The 24,030-nt window shown below is 42.5% G+C and overlaps 1 protein-coding gene across 1 annotated transcript in view; it reads right to left on the reverse strand.

Annotated features, from left to right (window-relative positions):
* LOC113012986 (uncharacterized) overlaps window positions 1-22,767 on the reverse strand; it is a 40,653-nt gene extending 17,886 nt beyond the window's left edge. The window contains exons 1-2 of the mRNA XM_026153479.1: window positions 22,288-22,767; window positions 21,817-22,106 (exon numbers count right to left, since the gene is read on the reverse strand). Of these exons, the coding sequence (XP_026009264.1) occupies window positions 21,817-22,106; window positions 22,288-22,707 (710 nt within the window). The 5' untranslated portion in view covers window positions 22,708-22,767. The remainder of the gene's footprint in view (window positions 1-21,816; window positions 22,107-22,287) is intronic.
* Window positions 22,768-24,030: the final 1,263 nt, after the last annotated feature.

Consider the following 24,030-nt stretch of genomic DNA (forward strand, 5'->3'; position numbering starts at 1 on the left):
TTGTAGGGTTACTGAAGTTGGGCTAGCTGGTATATAATGATGTGCTACGTGACCGCTAGCGACACAGCTATGTTAGCATAATATAAACAAGCTAACTTTTTTTCCACTCGATAAAAGTTACCGTGAGTGTTCTCGGTGGTCAGAAACAAATGTAATCGCATGGCAGGATGCTGTAAAAGGACCAAACTTCAGCCAGGAGAACAACTGAGATAATCCATCCATAATACGAGGTTAGTCATTCATATACTGCTGCATGGGCTGGGCTGTAGTTACATCCTAAGGTTTTAAAAACTGAGCTTAAATAAATGATTAGCTGTAATAAAAGCCGAGGTAGGTCAACAGTGCTCACTGACTGTTTTAGGAGCTTTTTGAGATTAAATAGAAGAAAATACAAAACATTAAACATGTTAACAACACAAAAGCCATATTAAACGCAGACTACTTTAGGCCCGGAAGTAGGATTTGTCACGTCATCACTTAACGACTGGATTGCCTCTATCCTTTGTTGTAGTAGGAAAACAAAGTATCAAAAAGTAAGAGTGATGAAGGAATTGAAAATCAGTTATAAAGTTCTTTTTATTTGTTTTCTGGAACCTTACCACTTTAATTTATCCCAGTTAAAACATATGTGTGTTTAACAGTAGCAGCAAAAATGACCACTACTTCACCTTTAAGTTTTTTGTATTCTTTAATACTACTCAACCTGGCAATTAAATAGAAACAGCATGCTATTTACCGGCAGTCTGAGCTCCAATCAGAATAAAATGAAACATAGAAAAGACACCCTTTTGTCCAGGCTGGCATATTTCTCAGTTTGAAACTGAGGCTGGTATAATGGTGCCACCTCCTGCTGTGGCTAAAACCAGGCTGCCTGCTGGCTTCCTGACAACCCTAACATTACTGCATAATCAGTGCTTACCATCGCTCACACCAGGCAGATACATGGAAATCTCTATCTCTCACACACACGCGCACACACACACATCATGGATACAAACAAAAATACATCAACTTGCATATAAATAGTGACTTGCGTACAGTAGAGGCTTGCACACGCTTCTTTCGCTCTCGAAATTACAAACAAGCATGCTCACATCACTCCACACATCACATGAGAACAACGAATAAGTATCCTCTGTTCGCCCACACTCAAACACGCACATGCTCACAGCTTGTGTGTGGGCCATTGTGAGTGACAGCGAGTAGTAGTGGTGGTTATCTGTGTACGCACAGTCGGTATGTGTCGTCTTAAAATGCCAACCGTGGGTGTCTAACTTGAAGATAAGATATTGAGATCTGAAAGCAAAGGCTTGCGGACCAACTTTGGCACCCAAAGTACATTGAGATAAACGTGTACAGGGTGTGTGTGTGTGTGTGTGTGTGTGTGTGTGTGTGTGTGTGTGTGTGTGTGTGTGTGTGTGTGTGTGTTGAGTGGTGACCAAAAAGAAGAGCGAGGAAGGAGGGAGGAAGATACAGGAAGAGAGAAGGAATCTCATTCCAATTATCTCTCCAGACCTGTCCTTGTGACAAATGTCAGATAAGACTTTTGCAGTGATAAAACCTACCTCACCCTCAAGACTTTTGAACCCTCCTGGACTCTGTACCACTAAGACTCTTGTTACATTGTCTTTTCTGATAGGCGACTGTGGTAGTGTACACACACACACACACACACACACACACACACACACACACACACACACACACACACACACACACACCTATATATATATATATATAGCTGAATTAATTCAACAAATCTAAAGCCTTTCCTTTTGGTCTTTTCCTTCTCCACACCTCTTTATTTGACTCAGCAGGGTATCCATTAGACAGACCATTTCTGCAGGATAACATCCAACCTGCTGAGGTGTAGGCGAGCAAATGCCAGATTTGCGTACATGCAAATTTCGCTGGACCTTCCATGCAATTTATGCTCCCAATTGGTGTGAAACTGACATGTGATACACTGGGGCGACAGATAGTTATGCAATCAGTAGCAGGTAGTCCTGGAAAAACACTGTTTAGTGCTTGAAGACAGAGGTTAAAGGGACAGTCCACTGGTGGAATTTAACAGTAAACGAAAAGAATAACATTTAAATTGATGGATGTTGAAGTCACTGATTCAGTGGGGCGGAAAAGGAAAGACATGCAAAATATTTAACAAGGATCTGACTTGTAATTAATGCAGCAAATACCAAAATAAAAACTTGAACAAGAAATTAAAGTACTGGTGTGACATAAAAAGAGAAAATCTAAAATAAAATCAGGCAAAAGGACAATCTGATATCTGATAAATGAAATTCTAATTTAATTTGATGTTCTTCAGGCTTAAAATTAAGTAGATGATTTTTCTCTAAAAATGTCTACTTATAAAAACATTCTATATAGTGCTCGGACAGTTTATTGACAGTCCGAACAAAAAGGCTGGTGATCTGTTTGGACTTTCAAGTTAGTATAGTCAGTAACATTAATGTCTCTTGGGGAGAATTAAGATAAGACAATAATGATAGTCACTATTATTTTATTCAGTACTGAGACCGTGATTATTTTTCATGACTATTCATTGATTTTAGTGGCAAAAATTAAAACTCATATCAAAAACTGCACTGTCATGTAATCAGGAAACTGCTTTGACAAACCTCACATCTGGACAAATTTTTGCACATTTTGTCCTGCCTATTCACCTGAAATCAGCGAGTCCAAAGAAAGAAAATGTGTTACATTCAAAAATTGTGCAAATCTTTTTAAATTAATCTCTGTAGACAACTATTATAAAATCTTGCACAAAGCATAATGAATATGAATAAATTATGTTTATGAGATCTATGCGTAACTCATTTGCAGGTGTTGAAGCTGTATGATAAGAAATACGAAGGTTAAGAATTGTTCCATTTTCCCGACTTTAAATTTAAAGTTGAGTTAGCGTGACGTAAACCAGAAACAGAAACTTGATATCAAAGTAAAAGTCATGTCTTTTGAAATGTGTTTATGAAATGATCAAGATCCACGATCCAGTTCGAGTATTGAAAACACAGTGTTTCCCACTGCTTCAGCACCTTGAAGCCAGCTTTCCAGCTCCTTCCCTCACCACACACCTGGTTCCTTCCAGCGAATCCAGACGCTAAAAAGAGGGGAGAGTTCATTAGTTTCAATCCCTCTCACCTGTCCCCTCTGACCTCCCGGCACCGCCCTGTGAGCTTACCGTACCACCCTTCCACTGCAGCAGAGCCAGGGACCACGCCCAGAGTGTTGACTGGCAGAAACTTCCACGCCACCATTTCCTGGTTTCTGCCAATATTCTTTAAAGATATACGAATGTTATAGTTATTCTGAGAGTAGAAAATGATGATGTCATTATTTAACCTCCAAGTGAAACAGTTTACAAGCTAGCAGGCAACTTACCTCCAAAACTCTGTTTGACTGTGCAGAACTATCAGACCTTCATCTGATCCAGAATGCTGCAGCATTATTAGCATATCTTTGTTTTCTCCCTGTTAAATTGAGAATCAAATCAAAGTGCTAAATAATCATATTTTAAAGACCTGGTTGTACCAGATTATACTAACAGAGCCCATGGCTCAGGATATAGACACCCACTTTCCTTTTCAATAAGGCTTAGAGTTACGGATCAGCTGACCCTGAACGCTTCCTAAATTGTGCTTCAGTGGGCCCAGGCTGCTGGAGGCTTGGCTTCCTATCATACATTAAGCATTTCTACTTCACTCAGCTTTTTATCTTCTTTGTATGTTTATACACTACTACTGCTATTTAATCATTAGATATTATTAAATAGCAGTTATTAGAAACCCTTCCTCTCTCTCTTATAGTTAGTAAGTAAAAGTAAGTAACATTTTATTTGTATAGTACCTTTCAAGACAGAAATCACAAAGTGCTTCACAGAAAAGCTAAAACTGAAAAACAGAAATCAACCAAAAGCAAGTTTAAAAAGATGTTTTTTTAGCTGTTTTTTTAAATGAAAACACTGAGTCCACAGATCTCAGGCTGTCAAGAGATTTATTCTAAAAGACACTTCTTCAGCTGAGAGTCAGAGAGTGGAGACACACGCTGCAGTTTTTACTTGCAAGGGTGGTCACAGAGTGCTCACATCAGAGTGGGGGCCCTGTGAAGTGCGCTCTGTTACCGCTCTGGTCTTTATTTATATACAAAAGTAATACAATAGTGAAGGAAGGGAGTTCCAGAGTCTGGGGGCCACAGTTACAAACACTCTAGTCTTTGTCATGTCACCCTCCCTGGATGCCTGGAGGGTTCTTTCTGTTTAAAAAGAGTTCTTAATTTCTACTGTTGACAAGTGTTTCTCATAGGGGGTGGTGCCATTGTTGGGGTTTTCTTTCTGTTATTGGAGGGTCTTTACAACACAAGCTCTTTCACAAATGTCGTTTACGCATGATTACCACATTACTTCTGGTTTATTTGTCAGTCTGTAAAATATTTTATTAACATTGCCTTTGAAATTACCTGCTGAAATGTACATATATTCAAAGACAATACAATACAATAACCCTAACCCTTGTAACCCAGTGGTTACAAACATCAACAGTTAATAATTAGCAGTCATTAAATTTACAGCATAGTAGTCATCTAGATCAGAACTGCAGATGACTACACATGGAGCGAGACCAGCAGCACTTTGTGTGGATTGCTACCTTCCAGTCAGCACTGAAAGAGTACTGCCTGCCAAAATAAAGATTTTATACCTGAGGTCTTCATTAACTACAGCAGTTTGTGTCTGCAGTATTTCAGCCGAAGCAACTACAGACTGTCAATCACGCAGTGCTTCTTGCCCTCACTTGAAAATGCCAAAACTCCTCTGCTAAGGTCAGCTTCTCTTGGTTGCTTGATGCATGATGCACACAGCTAGCCACAGACCCTTTGCAAAGTAGGACAGGAAATCACAAGAACCTCCCCTTTCATATTATGCAGGCAGTAGTCAGACCCCTGCAATAGTGTACAGAGTACCCATGGGACCCTATTACTAGTGACACCACCAGCCTCCACAACCCTAAAACAGCCTACAGAAAGAAAGAAAGGAAGAAAAGGAGGAAGCAATGGAAATTAGATGGAGTATATGAAGGAAGGTGGCAAGGAGTGACAAAAAAGTTGAGGGGGAGAAATAGTTGAAAGGAGGACGAAGCACCAGGTATGTGTGGGGGAGATGGTCAGTGCTGAAATAGAGACGATATGAGCAGCAGGAGGAGGTCAGCAATAAGAGGATGATGCAGTACAAGAAGAAATAGTTCTGGGAAAACAATTGCTTTGGTTTGGAAAAATGGGGAAAACTGATTTTGTTGGAAATTTTGTTGGTTTCACAAACTTCACAGAACTCATTAAGCAGCCAAAAGATGTATTTATTTTTTTATTTTTTGCCAAAAGATGTAGTCTTCTGCTTCTAAGCCACCTTCACATCGATAAATGAATAGTTGAAACATGTGCATTTTAACTGATGATAACTCTGATATATTTCCACACCCATCAGTGCAATGTAATTACAGTATTCCTCACCATTCCTTTCAGTGTCCTATAATTGGCTCTTTGAAACACAGAAACTCAATGCGGTGTGTCTTACTTAGTGTATAATTGCATTCTTTTTCTGCATCCCTGTGCCTTTGGTCTGTCTGAACATGTCATTAAGCATCTGCCTGTACATTTAATGTAAGCACTTAGAGAAAAGCGTGCGCGTGTCCTCGCGTGTAACTAGCGTGGCGGCTGCGGCAGCAAGAGATTTTCCCTCCGCATAATTGTGCATCGTTGTTGAGACAGTCATTACCGTGACAGATGAGCTTGAGCTTGATGCAGTTTTTTCCTCTTCTCTCAACAGGCAGATGTCTCCTCTTGATCTCCGTCTGTTGCCTTTTGTGTTGCCACGCAAAGCGTTTGTCGGGATATTCTCCGAGTCAATTAGCTAACGAGCAGCTAACGAGGAGATAAGGCCAATTAAGATAATAGTGATTGTGACGATGGTAATTATGACAATGAGATTGGTGAGCCACCAGGTCAGCTTAAGGGAGAAGCATGTACCAGAGGCACGGGAAAAAAAATCTCTCAAAATAACTGGTTGCAATTAAAAAGACACGTCAAACATCCTTTTTTTTTTGAAGAGCTTATGTCGTTAACTAACACATTTGCTTTGATGGGGGAAGAACTGTTTGGAATTGCATGTAGTGACAGATTTCAGGCGGAAGAAAACAAAGCTGAGTAATTAGCGAGAAAATGTGTGCAAACAAAATACACGTCGGTTTGTAACTAATCAGGCGCATGTTAAGTTGTTGATTCAAATCTGTGTCTGGGGTAAAAAAAACAACAAAAAAACAAAACAAACAAACAAAAAAAACAAAACCAAAAAAAACGTCATTGTACTTTTTTACTTTGGTGTGACTGACATCAGTGGCCCGTGTATCAGTGTGGTTTTAAAAGCCTGTGAAGATGATGGGAGTGCTAAAGCGCCTCAGGAGAGGCTAGAAGGGGTGGTGCGTGTATGTGTGTGTGTGTGTGTGTGTGTGTGTGTCTTGTGTCTGAGTTCTTGTGGGCATTCAGTGGGTTCTCCCCAGAGGGTAACAAATGTGAAATGATTATTTCCTTCCTGCATGCACACAAATTTACTGTATAAAGAGCTCCAGTAGAAAATAAACAAGCCTTCTGTGAGACTACCGCATTCAAATAGTGAAAACTTGTTGTAAATAGCATTCAGTATAAGAAAAATGTTTGTTTTGGTTTTTTTATCTGGATCCAACCTCCCCATTTTCAGTACACACACACACACACACACACACACACACACACACACACACACACACACACACACACACACACACACACACACACACACACTGTTGGATCAGTAATGCCGTAACCTCCCTTCTAACCCTTTGAGCCACACAAAGACACACTAAGTGTCTCAGGTTAGAAATTGGATATGTCACATGCTCACTCTAGCGTGAAATACACGATGGTGAGAATTTTTTCTCCTTTTCTTCTTTTTTATTCTCTCTTTAGTTCTTCCACAGTTTGTCCCTTCCTCTAATGTAAACCTTGTCACCCTTTGTTCATTCCCCCCAGCTTTATCAAGCTAACAGTAGCAGTTTTATAACTAACAAATAGGTGAGACTGCTCCAGTGTGGCAATCCCTTGCCGGTTTCCAACCTTCTGGCCCAGTCAATAAAGGTATTGAACTGAACATGTTAGATTTAGGCATTTAATTCTCGATGATTGCTAGTTTCTCATTAAAGTGTAATGTTTTTTTGATCAATCTGTCTCATCAACCTTACTAGGTACTTCCCAGCTCAGTGGAGGATGGTAAAGTGAACTGTAGATTACAGGACTGGACCAGTTGTAGTAGTAGTACAGAAGGTCAACCAATAGAAATGTTAAGTGGATTATTAGGTACTTACTCTGAAACTTCTCCTCAGGTTGAACTTTTAGGTCCAGATTTACTAACTGCCTGTGCCACCACAAAACCTTTTTTTTTTGCTTGTATCAAGATTTATTACAGAGGTGAAGCATCAGAGCTCCTTTTGCAGCTAAATTTATTGCATATGTTTTGTGGGATTTGCCCTTTGAGAAACACATTTTGGGGAGGGAACTGTATTTTAAATGATCACAGAAATGTGATTTACTAAGGTTTGCAGCAGGCAATTTATTACAAACTGCACCAGATTTAACACCAAAAAAAAAAAAAAAATTTCTTATTTTGCACCAGATGCGGCTGTGACGGTGCTGATAGATGCATGACATGGGGAGAAGTTGTGAGAACGAGTGTGTACAACCTCTGTTCTGCAACTCTTAACTAAGTTGAGTGTTTATAGCAGAGGCCCACATTTTTCTGGCCTTCAATAATAGAGTCCTGATCAAAAGTTTAAGACCACTTGAAAAATGGCCAAAAATCATATTTTTCATGGTTGGATCATAACAAGGTTCCAAGTAGAGCTTCAAGATGCAACAAGAAGAAATGGGAATGAGACAAAGCATTTTATGAGTATGCAATTTATTGAAAACAACGCTTAAACTGAAACAGGCTGTTTTACAGCTGATCTAAAGTTTACACACACCTCCAAAAAACCTGTAAACACCCCAAAAGAGAAAACATAAACTCAGTAATGACTAGCTCCACTGTCATTGTTGATCACTTCAAAAATTTGTTGCAGCATGCTTGATGCAAGCGTTTCCATGAGGTAAGTAGGAACATTTCTCCAAGTGGTGAAGATGGTCACTCGAGGAGCATCTACTGTCTGGAACTGTTGTCCATTTTTGTAAACTTCATTGCCATCCATCCCCAAATGTTCTCAATCGGATTTAATTGGACTCAATTGGATGCAAAATATGATTTTTTTTGCTATTTTTCAAGTGTTTCTGTGTAAGAAAGCACAACCTAACTGAACCTATCCCAGAGAGGTTCAGTCAGGTCCCAGAATCACAGTACAAGACATAACGATAGGCTGTATATTTTGGGTATCACAGTTTTGGGTAATAGTTTGGCTTTGACGTGTTTCAGGGTTTTTTAAGCACATTTCTGCCCTGAGATTTGTCCACAATGAAAATCAGTGTTAACTGGTACAATGAATTTCTTTGTCTTTTCTCAACACGTGTTGAAAGCATTGGTATACTTACTGGAACGATCTGCAGTGCCTTTATTCACAGTACATTGTTAGTAAACTACAGTGGCCCCTAGAGACAAAGCACGTACAAACTCCAAAACACTTGCAAACTCCAAAACACAACGGAAGTGCTTCAGGACGCTAGGGGCAGTGTTGAGCTTTTGTTACCTAGTAACTACACAAGCCAGGAAGTACCAATGACCGGATTTGGGGTTTGCAGCCTTAAAGGCCGCATTTTAAGGCCGATTACGTCACAGCGACAAGAGAAGGCTGTCCCAATTCAAAGGCTGCTCAAAATGCGGCCCTCAAATGTGTTCTTAATTTCCCTGAATTTTAAGGATGGGTCGGTGTAGCCTTCATGGCCCAACATATCCCAGACTTCATAGTGCGGTGGTGGTGTGGATAATTTTGCCGAAAAAAAACAGTGGAAGCGGAGCGGAGGAAGAGTAAACTTTCAGAAGTAAGTACTGAATATTATGTCACTTATTTATGCGCAAATATTTTTTTAATGAAGAACATTAAACCATTATTGTTGGCCATATGTCGGGAAAGTTATGTGACATTAGCGATGTCTGTACTTTCAGAATTAACTTGGTTTTAAAGCCTTTACTTTAAAAAAAAATATATATATATAGTCGACCTTAATCTTACAGAGATTGTGATGATTTTGTGGATAATTAAAGTCAGTCATATATCCACAAACACAACAAGCTGAAAGTCAGTGATGCTGCTCAGTTTGCAGTCCTGAACATCACGGCACAAGCAGGATCCACTGCACTGTTAATGTTAGCTATGTTATATTGCTGCCTCTGTTCGGTGGCGTCGAGCCAAACTGACTTTAATGTGTTTGAACGAGCTGACGGTTCACTCGTTAAGCTGAAAGAAAGATGCTTTAATCACAGGAGTCACACATGTGTCCACTGTACCATCTGGGAACTCTTCTTGTTTCGTAATAACACAAACATTAAATCCTCCTTCTTTTGTGCTGTTTTGTAGCAGTGTAAAGCGGAAGCGAATGGATGGATGGATGTAGCAGTGTATACACCTGAGACTGCCACCTGTCTGTCTGTCCTGCACTCGCTCTCTTTTTCTTTCTCTCTGATTGTGTAATAAAAGTATGAACATGTGTTTATAAGTTACACTTGTGTTTGAATCCTGCAGCTTATCACACATTTGATTTCCATGTGTGACAACTGCAAGTGTCCAGAGTGAGGACAGACTGAGGGACCCACTGCTGCACATCATCTGTGAGGCTTTGCACCCCTGATGATCCACCAGGACAAACTCAACAGTAGGGATGGGTATCGTTTAGGTTTTATCCGATACCGGTGCCAAATCGGTACTTTTGAAACGGTGCCGGTGCTCAAACGGTGCTCAAACCGGTGCTTAAAGAATGGAGAACACAAAATTGGTCCAAAAACCTCTCATGTTCAGCTGTTTTTTGTAAAAAGATAACAATGTTAGCCTTTTCTGCAGCTATGGGGCATATATGGTATCATTCTTGGCTGGAAGCAGTGCTTAATCGATGGAAAAAACACAAACTTTGTCCAAAAACCTCTCATGTTTAACTGTTTTCCACTTTTTCTTTGGTCATTTTAGCCTTTTTGGCCAGGGTGAAGGGAGCATCTGCCATCAAACAAGAAGACAGCCGCATGTAGCTATGATGATGTTTGCTAGTTCACCTTACATGCATTAATGTAATAACGTGGTTAGCCTACTCAACGTAAATTACACACGAACAACATTTAGCTACTCACGCATAAAAGAACGGCTGCAGCTGCATCATCATCCGTCATCATTTCTGCTACACTGGCAGGGCTAGGGGCCAGGACTCTCCTCTTCGTGTTTTTGGGGGATGTTGCATAACAGGCAACCCACCCGCAGTAGATGTGCTCGGTGTGAGGTCTCGCAGCAAGCTATCAAATACGGCGCATTTCTGGGCTTTTAAAAAAAACGCCATGCGTCGCCAGCTGTTTAATCGGATTCTTGGTGTTACCTCCTTTGACAGTATCACAGTATCAGCTTAAAGCACTTGTTGCAGGCTGCTGAGTTTGCATATTTTGCTGTGAAGTACAGCCAGACTTTTGACCGCTTCGCCTTGGACATTTTTAATCTGTAGCTCTGCTCTAAAAGAACGTACGTACCTGGCCCCGCCTACTATCCTCGGAAATGTAAAATGATTGGCTAGAAGTGTATCACAGCTCAGGAAAAAAAAAGCACCGAAATAAAGCACCGAAATGTGCGCTGCTTTTCGGTCTGGTTACTACCGTTTATGTCAGAACCGGTGCCATCATGGCACCGGACACCGGTACCCATCCCTACTCAACAGTGTGTGAGGAAGAGGAGGAGGAAGAGCCAGCAGCAGCTGACAGATGGAGAGAATAGACAGACTCTTCCCTGTTTGTGAAGGACTGCTAGAAAAGTTTAAAATAACTAATTGTCTGTCCTGAATCAGTCTTATTAGGTAATGTTCAAATAATTTTATCATTCCAGTGTTTTCAGTGTGGGAGAAAGTACTCAGGGCCTTCAAGTTACACACTATGAAAGGCAGCAACAAGTTTAATATTCAGAAACCTAAAGTATGTATCAGCAGCAGAATGGACCTAAAAATAAATATTTGTTCCAGTTCTATGAAGCTTTGAGTATTTTGGATCAGTAGCACTGCTGTGTTTGTTGCATCATATTGCTGTAATTGTTTATATGCTTTATATATTCTGAGGTAAGTTGATCTATAGTGTTACATCATATTCTATAAGGATGTTATGTGTTTGTAGACTTTCTGCCCAGTTTGACCCATTTAGCAGAAGCCAGCCTGTTTAAGGCTCTGATATCTATTCTGTATGACTTAAAGCAGTTATGACATGGTCTGATTTTCTCACCCAATAAAGGAATATTTCATATATCAGTCTACTCCTTATTTTATCAGAAACAGTTATCACAGCTTGTACATTTTCTTTTTATAAATATATGTAAGCAATGAGCCAAATTTAGTAATGCCAGCATACTGAAGGAACAACATTTGTCTCTTATATATGATATACCTATATATGCACTGTCAAAGATACTTGTCTTTGAGTGAAGATTTAAGGTGATAAGACATATAAATAACTGCAACTTGAATCTGTACTGAAGCTCAGTATTTGGCACAGAGTTCATGTTCACTGCTGTAATAGCTAATAATGATTAATATAATAACTATAATATTGGCCATATTATATTTACATTACCAAAGTGATATGACTTTAGTCTCATGAACAACATCAGCTAATTCTTATTTACTAACTAATCTTGAAATAACTGTTCAGTACAGAAATGAAGCCCAAAAATCATGTTGTACTGTCCTGTGGTCTCAGCCTCAGATACTTATCAAATCACACAAAGCTCTTGTAGAAACAAACAAACAAACAAAATATGTTCTCCCTCATTTCTGTCAAACCAAGTTGTATGATACGTTTCCAGCGGTTAGTATCATGGTTGAACTGGAAAAATAAAAATAATCTTAATTCTAACCAATATAGAAATTATCTATTAGATTACATTAGTCTTGATACAGCCTCTGCCACCACATCAGATCAATTGCTCTGGGCTCCTTTGATCAGCTCCATCACCTAGTGGGGGTGGGGGGTCATAGTTTGGTCCCGCCTTCACTGTTGTGATTGGTGTGGGGGTAGGGACAGGCTTAGGGCGTCGGGGGGTTCCCCGGAGGCATCTTCCTTGGGGGGCTCAACCCGGGGTAGCGGTCATGTCCGGTTAGGGGCTCTGTTGGCTCTCAGGTGACTGTTTCCTCGTGGCTGCGTGCAGCGGGGCTAGGGGAGGGTCTGTGCTGACGGACGTGGGTTACTGACCTGGTAGCCTGGCTGCCCCTGGGTGGGTCCGGGATGGGCGTGAGGTTCTGGGGGCGCTCCGTCTCTGGGCTGGGACCCGGACCGGGCCTCGGGGCTTGGGTCCTGGTTGGTGTGTTGCCGGGGTTGTGGGCGGGTGGGTGCATGGGGGCCCAGCCCTGGAGCAGGGTGCCGCCGGTGCGTCGAGCCACCTGGGGGGCTCTTCAACTGGTGGGGGAGATTGTCACATCTTGCAGGAGCTTTCCTCTCCTCAGGAGCTCCCTCTGCAGGAGGGGGAGATACAGGAGAGGTGGAGGAAGATCTCAGCCTGGGTGTTTATTGTCTTATGTAGTCTGGAAGATGAGTGGATGGTGGGGTGGGTGCAGTTTTCTCTGTGGTGGGGTTGGGTGGACTGTCCCGGGCTCTGTGGGGCCGGGCGGCGCTGCTGCACTGGGCCCGGTCTGGATGGGCCTGGGCCCCCTTTCCCTGGCGGGTCGCAGAGTATGGGGGTGCCTACTGGGGTCAGCGGGGGAGCTGGCCCTAGGGAGGGGTCACTTGCCCCTCCCTTCCTTCCCTCCCCATCTCCAGCTGCCTCCCTCTTCCCGCTCCACCACAACCACCCACACATGCAGGGCCTTGGAGTAGGGGTATGTCACCAGGGTGCAGAGGAGGCTACCCCCCCCCCCCCCCCCCCTCTGTCCCCTTCTGGCTGCCTCTGCCTCAATTTTATCCCACAACTTAGACATTCACATTACTCACACTCTCATTACACATACATATAGGATCTTGGGGGTGGGCACGATACACGGAGTCCAAAGTACCATCAGGGTGTACACCCCACCCCTGGCATCGTTGCCCACCTCTCTGCGACCTGCTGGAGAAGGGGGGCTAGGACTAGGAGGAGGAGTTGGCCGTCCGACTGCGGTCTGGAGTGTGGAGCCTTCCTGCTGCTGCGGAGTCGGGGCGGTCTGCCTCCCCCCACCGCAGGGAAAAGGGAAACACCACCTGGGTCTGGGTGCAGTTCCCCCCTCCAGGGGCGGGGGCACCTAGACCTGGCTTGTAGAGTACGCTTGGGGAGTGTGATCGTGTGTACAACGTCTCTTTATGTCTGTCTCCACGTTGGTTGAGTGTGGAGTAAGTGCATATGAGAGCATGAGGGTGGGAATGGATGTTTGTATCTGTGTGTGCCTGTATGTCTGTGTCTATATGTCAGGTTGGGTGTCAGGCGCCACCTCTCTGGGGACATCTCAGGCCCTCCAAGGTTTGGAGGCCTATCTCCCCCTACCACCACTTCCCCTGCCAGTGGCGGACCCCCTCAGACATCGGTGCGTTGGTGGTTCTTTGTGTCCAGGGATGGGCGTCCAGGTACACACCGGCTCACTCCTTGGCGGCCGCTTATCGGGGCCTGGAGCCTGGGGCTCGCTCGGGCCACTTCGGAGGTGGGGTGCCCCCGGCCTCTCGGCCTGGGGCTCGGTCACTCAGGCGCAGCTGGCTGCCGGCGGAGCTCACGGGCGCGTCACTGCAACTCCCCCTGGCTTCTGCTCCGCGGCTGCTGAGTGAGCCCTCATCTGGGACTCTCCTCAGCTCTTTCCGGGACAGTGGCGCAGCTGCCCCTCTGTTGGTCTTCCTTGGTCTCTTGTGTTCTGGGGGCCTCTGGATGTCTGGAGTTTTGATCTCCTCCATACCTGCTTCACGCCCTGGAGGACGGGGCTGTGGCCCCCCCACACCCTCTAGCAGATTATTACATGAAGGAACCTTTTAAAAAACAAAAAACAAACGCGTCCATGCTCACAGGTGTACACACGGGTGATCACACCCACAAACTACACCCTTTTTGGCTCCTACCTCAAAGCACACTGTGTTCTGTTGATCTTATGTGCTGCACAATAATGTTTAACATTTAGTATTTACTGTCATATTCCCATATATCATTGTGATGTTGTTTATTCTATTACTCTTGTTCTCTTCTGCTTGCTTTCTTTTTTCTTTCTCAGCAGGTGATCCAGGTGATCGATATATGCATTTTTTTTTCTCTGCCCGTTCTGTTGGTTTTTGTCTTTTGCCCTTCTCCCCCGTCCCTCTTCTCAGCTGTTTCTCTTTCCCTCTTTCTTTCTCCCCTTCTTTCCCCCAGTCAAGTCTGTCCCGTATTCAGTAAGTGAAAATAAAATAAACAATAAAAGTTGAATCAAATGGACCATTACGGCAAGGCTGGGATGGTCAGTTTGGTAAAGTAAATCCGTTGGGCATCTTTCTTTGCCTTTAGACAACAATTCTGATGGCAAAAGAGCCAAACGGGACAGGCCAAAAAAAAAAAAAAAAAAATAGTATCACGGTTGCTAGGCAACCTGGGAAGCGCGACGGAGACTAGACCGTCCCATACAGACAAACTTGCCGTTTTTTTTGCAAATCGAGCTCAACACTGCCCCTAGCGTCCTGGAGCACTTCCGTTGTGTTTTGGAATTTGCATGTGTTTTTGAGTTTGCGAGTGTTTTGGAGTTTGCAAGTGTTTTGGATTTTGCAAGTGTTTTGGAGTTTGCAAGTGTTTTGGAGTTTGTACGTGCTTTGTCTCTAGGGGCCACCGTAGTAAACCACTGAAAAGACTTTCTACCCAATGCACTAGTCAAATCTTCTCCCTCCAATGACTTTCTGTTTAACACCTGTAACTTTACTACTTTCTTACGTGCTCTTTTTAAAAATTTATTATTAATTAATTTGGTTTGAGAAAAGAACCATGTACAATATTAACATGAATGTTCCCATTCATTGCATTGTACCAGAGATAGCTTAAGCTAATTTGCATTTGTAGTCCCTTAGCAGGTCATACACAGAAGATCATAAAAGTGTCACATAAAAGGTATTATACAACACACATAACACAAAATAAAAACCCAAAAAACACACCAGTGTCTACAAGTCTGTGAATCTTTCAGCAGGCATTTAAATTTGTTTTATAAACTTGTGATAGAGCTGCAGTTCTGAGTCGAAGCTTTCACAGTGAAGCCTGATTGCCTAGAAGCTATCAGCCTATCTTCCTTTTTTTGCTTTCTTATTGATTTAATCTTTTTTTTACAGTTGTTCTTTAAACGTACCTTATAGATAACTTTAAGTTGAGTACTCCCATCTGTGCTTTTCTGCAGCTGTGGCCTCATCCTAATTTGCCGTGCTTGGCAAGTCTGGCCCTAACGTGGTAAACAGTGGAACTGGAATATCAACTCCCAGTTCCAACAGATTTTGTAGTATTTCATGCCTGCCTCAGTGGTAAGTTTTCATACTTCACTTATTAAATTAAAAAAGGATCTCAAATCGAATCCAATTTTTAATATGTACTTAATATGATCCCTTAAGCTGTTGCGTCTGTAACATGTGAACCAGGTGCACATGTACTCTTTGCCAAAGCAGAGATATATTCAGCAAGATAAAATCAAAGGAGAACAAAAGTGGGATGAAATAATGGGTCTGTATGTACTGCAAGCTACAGCACAGAAGATTATCTTATTTAACTGACAACAAAGCTCTTGGGGATAACACATTTGCACTAGATAGAAGAAAGATGGTACCATGAGATGAGAGTTTCCTTTTTGTAGGGGAATAAAAAAAAAAAACCGTAGACGTACAAAACAAAACAAAAAAATGTCATGGATTAGCTTGCCAAGTTATTTTCACTTTTACTGTCTACAGAAAGAACACAAAGAGAAACAAGATCCAGTGTGACTGTGCATCTCTCAATGGAAAGACAGTTAGAAGAGAAAAATCTTAGGCGAAGAAAATATTTTAATCATACTATTTATGATATATCTATTTATTCATTTCAATGTAGTAAAATTATGATTTGAACATTTCTCCCATTTATCTGTGTAAGTGATAAAATATCAGTTGATCCACATGAATAACTGCAGTTATTCACACAGCCACCTTCTGAAATATGGTGGTGTTACTAGGGAGACCCAAGAAACTTAAAAAAGTCCAGACGCTTTTCTTTCCGAGCTCCTTAGACTGCGTAGGTGATATGTGAAATAAAGGTTAGCTCAAACTGTATTTAAGCCCTGTAAAAAGCTCACTTATTACTTAGTATTATAAAAGAAATTTGACTGCGTCTTAGTCAGGTGTTGTCTGCACCAATCAGAGAGCCCTCAGAGCACAGAGCACGCTTCTATCTGCTGCTGCATTTTTATTGTTTTCAGTAGCACAGCAGTTGTGAAAACCATATCGCAACTAACTGAAATTCAGGATGAACAGATAATAGAGATTTGTATGCGTCTCTGATTCATCCAGCAATAAACTTAATGAATTGTTTTGTGGTTGATGACACATTAAGAATACAATAACAGTGCAAAAAAGAAGCCTTGTATATATCAAAGTCTCATAAGGCCTGTTAAGATTTCAAAGAAGATAAGTGTGATCACTTTGATGAGACAGAGAGCCTTTAATTTCATGACATCCAGAAGAGATTTCTGGAAATGGATTTGGGTAAGTTAAGATGGAAAACATGTTTTTTTTCCTGCATCAAAAGAGCAGCTTTGGACTGTGGGACAACAGCAACCAGCAGCTGGAGAAGAAAGTGAAAAAGGTTAAGTTCACCTCCTGCAGGTGCCGTTCCTCTGCAGCGATTATCATCCTCCACCATGCTCTGATGGCAAAAGCAGATAGACAGCCTCCGCCTTGTATGTTTACTGACAATATTGCTTTTAAAGAGACGCCGTCCTTCAAGGCTCCCGAGAATGGCCCTGACATTTCAAGGGAACATTCTCTGAAAGGTGCTGTCTTCATTGTGATGTCTATTGAAAGTGACAACAACAGCTTGCATTTACCGGCCTCCCTTACTCTCTAACTTGGTGCAGATGGAAGTGCATTTGATGTAACGTGTTTTCACTTCTGCTCCCAATCTTAAGCCATTACTGAACATTACATTGTCTGGGGATACAGGACATTTGGTGGAAAGATGGAAATGATTTGATTTGGCTTTTATAAGAGAAACAGCAAAGTAGAGCCTGTTTTCACGTAAACCTCTGACAGTGGACAAACTAATTTAGTATAGAATTTCGGGTAGAGAAATAGTTTATCTAAATGAGTCCACTCCATGCCTCAGCTGTAAAAATATGCTTAATATAAGGAAGACGTCTTCATATAATCCCTCCTCCCCGCCCCCTGTTATTTTTTATTTGGCGTCCCTAAATCTCAGAGAAAACTCACTTGAAGCAATAAAAGAAGTCAGCCAAAATTAGCCGCACAGTGGAGCTAATACTCCAAGGAAGAGCAAATGACAGTCATTTACCTTCCAGCTACCTATCATACAACAAACTCCCCGCTCTCCTCACTGTTCCTCAGCTCATTTCGGAGCAAATAGACTCTAAAGACAAGCTCTCATCTCATCCTTTAAAACCCCGGTGTAATTGTCCTCCTTTGCTCTAAGATTGGAGTTCACACCTCTTCCTCCACATCTTGCTTCTTTTATGTGTCTGATGTAGTGGTGAATCACACTCATCCATCTTTTATGCCCCTTTTAATAGACACTCACGGTAATTGCGCTGTTAACTTTGGGGACTTCTGGCTCGGATGTTCGTGAAAGACCAGTCCTGCGTTTTGGGGATTGGATGAGATTCGGTGGTATGGCTATTTTGGGTTTCAACTGCTGTAATAATGATATGCAGGCAAGGTAAGCTTGATCTTGCATATATTACATGTCGGTTTCCAGTTTCATTCCAGTGCTGTCACATAACTGCATTCACCAAGAAATAGATACAGACTTAAGAGGTATTTGCACAAATTCATATGAGGCAACTAGACAGTAGCTTTATCGTGGACTGAAATGAAATAAATCTGCAAGGAAATTTAAGAATGCCAGAATTATGGAAAGGCAATGAAAGTAGTATCCTCTGGCATGCAGAGTGTTCAGCGCTTATATAACACCAGCTCCAGTGCATGCACACTCCACGGAATACCAAACAGGCTTTGACTTAAACAGCAACTTTTCCTAACCTAATGTGAAAGAGCCAATCTCTAACCCCATGCCACTGCTTTCCCACCCCATTCTCGGGGTTAAATGTCTTTAAATTGTGGGGCCAAAAGGCAGGATGAATGTGAGGTGAGTATGAGGGCTTATTGGGGCGTAGTTTGTGGGCTCTTGGTGGTGGTGTTGAAGGTGAAGCCATGGTCAAGCACGGCTGCTTGGTTGTCTGGATTGATCCACCGCCATGGATGGGTCCACCACTGGCTAATTTCATCCTCCACTGAGCAGCGGAGCAAAGGGGAGCCGGCTGTCCTTTGAGACCCACGTCAAGCTCCCCTCTTACAGGCTTCGGATTGACATGGTTCCCTGAGGGGCATTGTTTGGTTTGGTGGTGGGGCACGAGTGGCGAGGAGGAGCAGGTTGGCCTGATCTCACAGAGAGTTTAATATGAGAGGCTGATACTGATGGTACATACTTGGGAATTTGGGTGTTTCAGAGAATGAGGTGCTTTGTTATCAAAGGAAGAAATAAGAAGAAAAGTCAGCCAGTCGTGCCAGTCAGCCGCTTCTCTATCAAACCTATAGGTTAAAAAAGATATGAGCCACATGATCGAAAATGTTTTAGTAAACTAAAATTAAGATAATAAAATAACATTTTAGTTACATAGCATGATGATGAAAACTATCTAAATATTCTGTACTTTTTTAATATAGTAGGCAGCTGCATTTCTGATACCAAGGTCTCTTGGTTTCTTCTCATGCATCAACACATCTCCACTCCACCAAATCTCTCTGACCCTAATTTTTTAACAATGTCCGTGTTTCTTGGGTTGTCCGTTGAGATGCCATGTTGCTGTTACTCAAGTTTTACAAAATGACAACACTTTCTGTTGTCATTTTGTCTTTTATTTCACCTAAACTCAACTGAGGTGGTGTGTACAGCCGCAGTAGCCCAAACACTACTACGTGTTCCTCTTACCCTGTTTGTGTCACCATGACAAAGCTTTAACTCCATTTCTACCACAACTGGTTCGGCAAGGCACTATTCTTATTGTCACTGGCCTCTCATTCTGCCTGTCAAAAAATACATGGAATGAGTTCTATTGAGTTTCTATTGACCATTTTTCTATCAAGTAAAAGTTCATTTGAAATAGTTTACAGTTTTTGCCCGTTGCTTGAACACTATAAACCCATGCTTAGACTAAAGTAACACAACGTGAAGCTGTTGTTACCATACCTCAAACACATGTACCCCTACCTTAAACAAAAGCGCTGCTTTGCACCCCAGTACCAATTATGCAACACACCTACTCCCTCATGCAACACACATGGTCCTGCATGCTACACTCTATTTCATACATAAGACACTTCGCTCACAAAATGAAATCTCAGGGTGCCATTCGGAAAACACATGTATCCAAAATACAAAACACATCGGGTAATTGCAACCACTCAAATACACACCTGAAGGCACGTACTTGCAAAACCGAACACCAATTAGCCAACTACAAAAAGCCCTCAGCGTAGCCATTTCAAGAACTTTGCAAGCATGGATGGAGGGAGAGCAAGAGGATATTTACCCCGGTGCCTAGCGGGAGAGGACATTGCTTGCGATGTTGATGAGGTCCTGTGGCCAGACCCCAACAGACGGCGGGATCCATGAGCCCACGTATGCACAATTGTCATGGTTTTTTGTGTTTACAGTATAGTGTTTTTTCTATTGCAGTATTATTGTGTTGTTGTTGTTTTATTTGCTGTACCTGTATTCATGGTACTGCAATGTACAGTATTGAGTAGGTCTATTTGCGTTTATGGTTGTTTGGAAATGTGTCTCCTGTAAATGTGCCTTCTGAATAAACAATGGGAATCAAGGACTGCAGTGTTTTGTGTACAGCAGACTAGTGTGTTCCCCCTGATCTGTGAGTGTTTGCATATGGTGCAGGTATGTGTCATTTTGTCAACAGAGTTACATTTTGACAAAGGAATGTTAGGTTTTGACAGCAGAGTTTAGGTTTTGGGAGTAGAGTTCCAATTTGGCACAGATGTGAATGGTATATTTCCCAGTGTTGTGTCATGTGTACTTGTGTGTACAGTTTTGGCACAGCGAGCGGGGTTTTGCAAAATGTGTTCAAGCAGTGGGCAAAACTGTAATATGCGTTTATTGGTTTAATCGTCCAGCCTTACTTTGTACATGTATACCCTTATTTTGGCCCACCTATGACAAATTTGTACATCACACTACGTTCACAGACCTTTAAGGCCAGAGAGCCTGACATTGTGTTTTTGGTGATATGCCTCTTTCTGTAGCTCAGGTGGTAGAGCAGGTCATCTACTGATCGGAAGGTTGGTGGTTCGATTCCCGGCTTCCCCTAGTCTGCATGCCAAATATCCTTGGCATGCAGACTAGGCCTAAGCTTGGGCAAGATACTAACCCGAAATTGCTCTCCGATGCATTCATCGGAGTATGAATGTGTGTGAATGTCAGTTGTGTGAATGGGTGAATGCACAAGTTGTGTAAAGTGCTTTGAGTGCTCAGAAGAGTGGAAAAGCGCTATATAAGAACCAGTCCATTTACCATTTAACTACTGGTTGAATTACAGTTTTTGCCCGTTGCTTGAACACATTTGGCAAAACGTCGCTCATTGTGCCAAAACTCTAAACACAAGTAAACACGACACAACACTGGGAAATATACCATACACATCTGTGCCAAAATGAAACTCCACTCCCAAAACCTAAACTCTGCTGTCAAAACCTAACATTCCTCTGTCAAAATGTAACTCTGTTGACAAAATGACACATACTTGCATCATATGCAAACACTTACAGATCAGGGGGAACACACTAGTCTTCTTTACATAAAACACTGCAGTCCTTGATTTCCATTGTGTATTCAGAAGGCACATTTACAGGAGACACATTTCCAAACAACCAAAAACGCAAATAGACCTACTCAATAGTGTACATCGCAGTACCATGAATTCAGATAAAGCAAAAAAAAAAAAAACCACAACACAATAATACTGCAATAGAAAAAACACTATACTGTAAACACAAAAAACCATGACAATTGTGCATAAGTGGGCTCATGGATCCCGCCGTCTGTTGGGGTCTGGCCACAGGACCTCATCAACATCGCAAGCAGTGTCCTCTCCCGCTGGGCACCGGGGAAAATATCCTCTTGCATGTCGAAACCATCCATGGATTGCTGTCACCTGAATGTCGCCGCAGGCCTGTTCCATTGCCTGCAGAAGAGGCATGCGGGCATGTGGTTGGCGGTCATATACACGTCATCTCCAAGCCTAAAAAAATCCTCAATAGGGTTTAAAAATGGTGAGTAAGGGGGCAAGTATACCACTTCAAATTGATTGTGGTTGGAGAACCAGACCTGGACCAGAGCAGCCCGATGGAAACTGACATGATCCCATATCACCACAAACCTGGGCTGCTCTGCTCTGTTCTGTACAACTATATCATGGAGAGCATCTAGAAATGTGAGTATGTGTTGGCTATTGTATGGACCTAGTATTGCATGATGGTGCAGAAGCCCTCGAAGGCATATGGCGGCACATAATGTGATGTTTCCCCCGCGCTGCCCTGGGACGTGCACAATTGCCCTTTGGCCAATTACATTACGACCCCGTCGTCTTGTTTTGCTCAGGTCGAATCCAGCTTCATCAATGAAAATGTATTCATGAGGCTGTGCAGCTCCATCCATGGCCGAGATTCTCTGAAAAAAAGGGGAACATGTCACTGTACTACAGTGCTACACATACAGCACCCTCACCCCATCACACAGGTACCTGTGTAGCTCTCAGAATAGATCCATGTGGTACTGATATGGTACATATTCAGCTGCTACTGGACTTCACCAATACTCTATTGTAAATGTAAGGGACAGTTACACGTACCCGTACATATTCAGCTCGAAGTCCTTTGACCCTGTCACTGTTCCTCTCGAATGGGACTCTGTAGAGCTGCTTCATGGTGATGCTGAGTTTACCCAAGATGCGTCTGATGGTGGTGATGCTCACATGGTTTATGTTGCTGAACACTCGCCTGTCTGCAAGTATTTTCCGTCGTAGCTGGTGGAGACGGATGGCATTGTCTGCCCTCACTAGGTCCACAACAGCAAGTTCCTGCCGTTGTGTGAACAGGCGTTGGCGTCCTCCCCCAGAAGGTCTTCGAGTCATTCTAGAGAAATACAACCACATATTGTCATCGGTTTGCTTATTTTTCTTACAGTACTTTACTGTATGTACTGTGTCATCCACTGTACAACACTGTACTTCAATATAAGGAATCAGCCACTTTGGCTGCAAAAGGAGCATTAGCACCCCGTACACTTGATATGGTAATGTGATATACTGTAGAACAGTGCTATGAAACCATCTGAGTAGAGTAGAAGGCAGTGAGATGAAGACAGACCTGTTTTCTAGTCGGAATGTTCGTATTACAGATGCCACTGTGAAGCGGCTTAGATGTGGGTGGACTCTCTGCCCAGCTTCCCTCATAGTCAGGCCATGGTTGATGACATGGTCCACCAAAGTTGCTCTTATTTCATCAGAAATATGGGTCCGTTCATGGCCTCTTCGGCCTTCTCCTCCTCTTCCTCCTCCTCCTCTACCTCTTCCTCTTCCTCTTGCTCTCCCTCCATCCATGCTTGCAAAGTTCTTGAAATGGCTACGCTGAGGGCTTTTTGTAGTTGGCTAATTGGTGTTCGGTTTTGCAAGTACGTGCCTTCAGGTGTGTATTTGAGTGGTTGCAATTATCCGATGTGTTTTGTATTTTGGATACATGTGTTTTCCGAATGGCACCCTGAGATTTCATTTTGTGAGCGAAGTGTCTTATGTATGAAATAGAGTGTAGCATGCAGGACCATGTGTGTTGCATAAAGGGGTAGGTGTGTTGCATAAAGGAGTAGGAGTGTTGCATAATTGGTACTGGGGTGCAAAGCAGCGCTTTTGTTTAAGGTATGGGTACATGTGTTTGAGGTATGGTAACAAAAGCTTCACGTTGTGTTACTTTAGTCTGAGCATGGGTTTATAGTGTTCAAGCAACGGGCAAAAACTGTAATGTCAAATTTTCAACAGATGATGTGGTTCGGTTCATCCGGTGGTGTCCTCAAGTTTGCACTGGAGTATTTCACAGCTGAGTGTGAAGCAGCAGGAAACAGAATTAGCAATGTTTGAGGTGATTGTTCTCAGCAGGATAAACGTGGAGTGCCCACAGAGTTTAGGTTTCTCAGGGTCTTGTTCACAAGTGAGGGAAGAGGGAAGCCAGAGATTGACAGACAGATTGCTGCAGTGTTTGCATTGCTGTGGATGCTGTACCAGTCTGTTGTGGTGAAGAGAGAGCTGAGAATAAAAGCAAAGAATCCGATTTACCAAGCAGTTTACCTCCCTATCGTCAGCCATGGTCACAAGCTTTGGGTAAATGGACTGATTCTTATATAGCGCTTTTCTACTCTCAAAGCGCTGTATACAACATGCCACATTCACCCAATCACACCCAATATCACAAGCACTGACACTAAACAGAGTGCTTTTTCTAACAACATTCACACACATTCACACGCCGATGGATTGTGGGTAATGACAGCAAGAATGAGATAATGGTTACAATGAGCTTTCTCTAGACTTGAATGGAGAAAG

The sequence above is a fragment of the Astatotilapia calliptera genome, chromosome 20, assembly GCF_900246225.1.
Source record: "Astatotilapia calliptera chromosome 20, fAstCal1.2, whole genome shotgun sequence".
Taxonomy (NCBI): Eukaryota; Metazoa; Chordata; class Actinopteri; order Cichliformes; family Cichlidae; genus Astatotilapia; species Astatotilapia calliptera.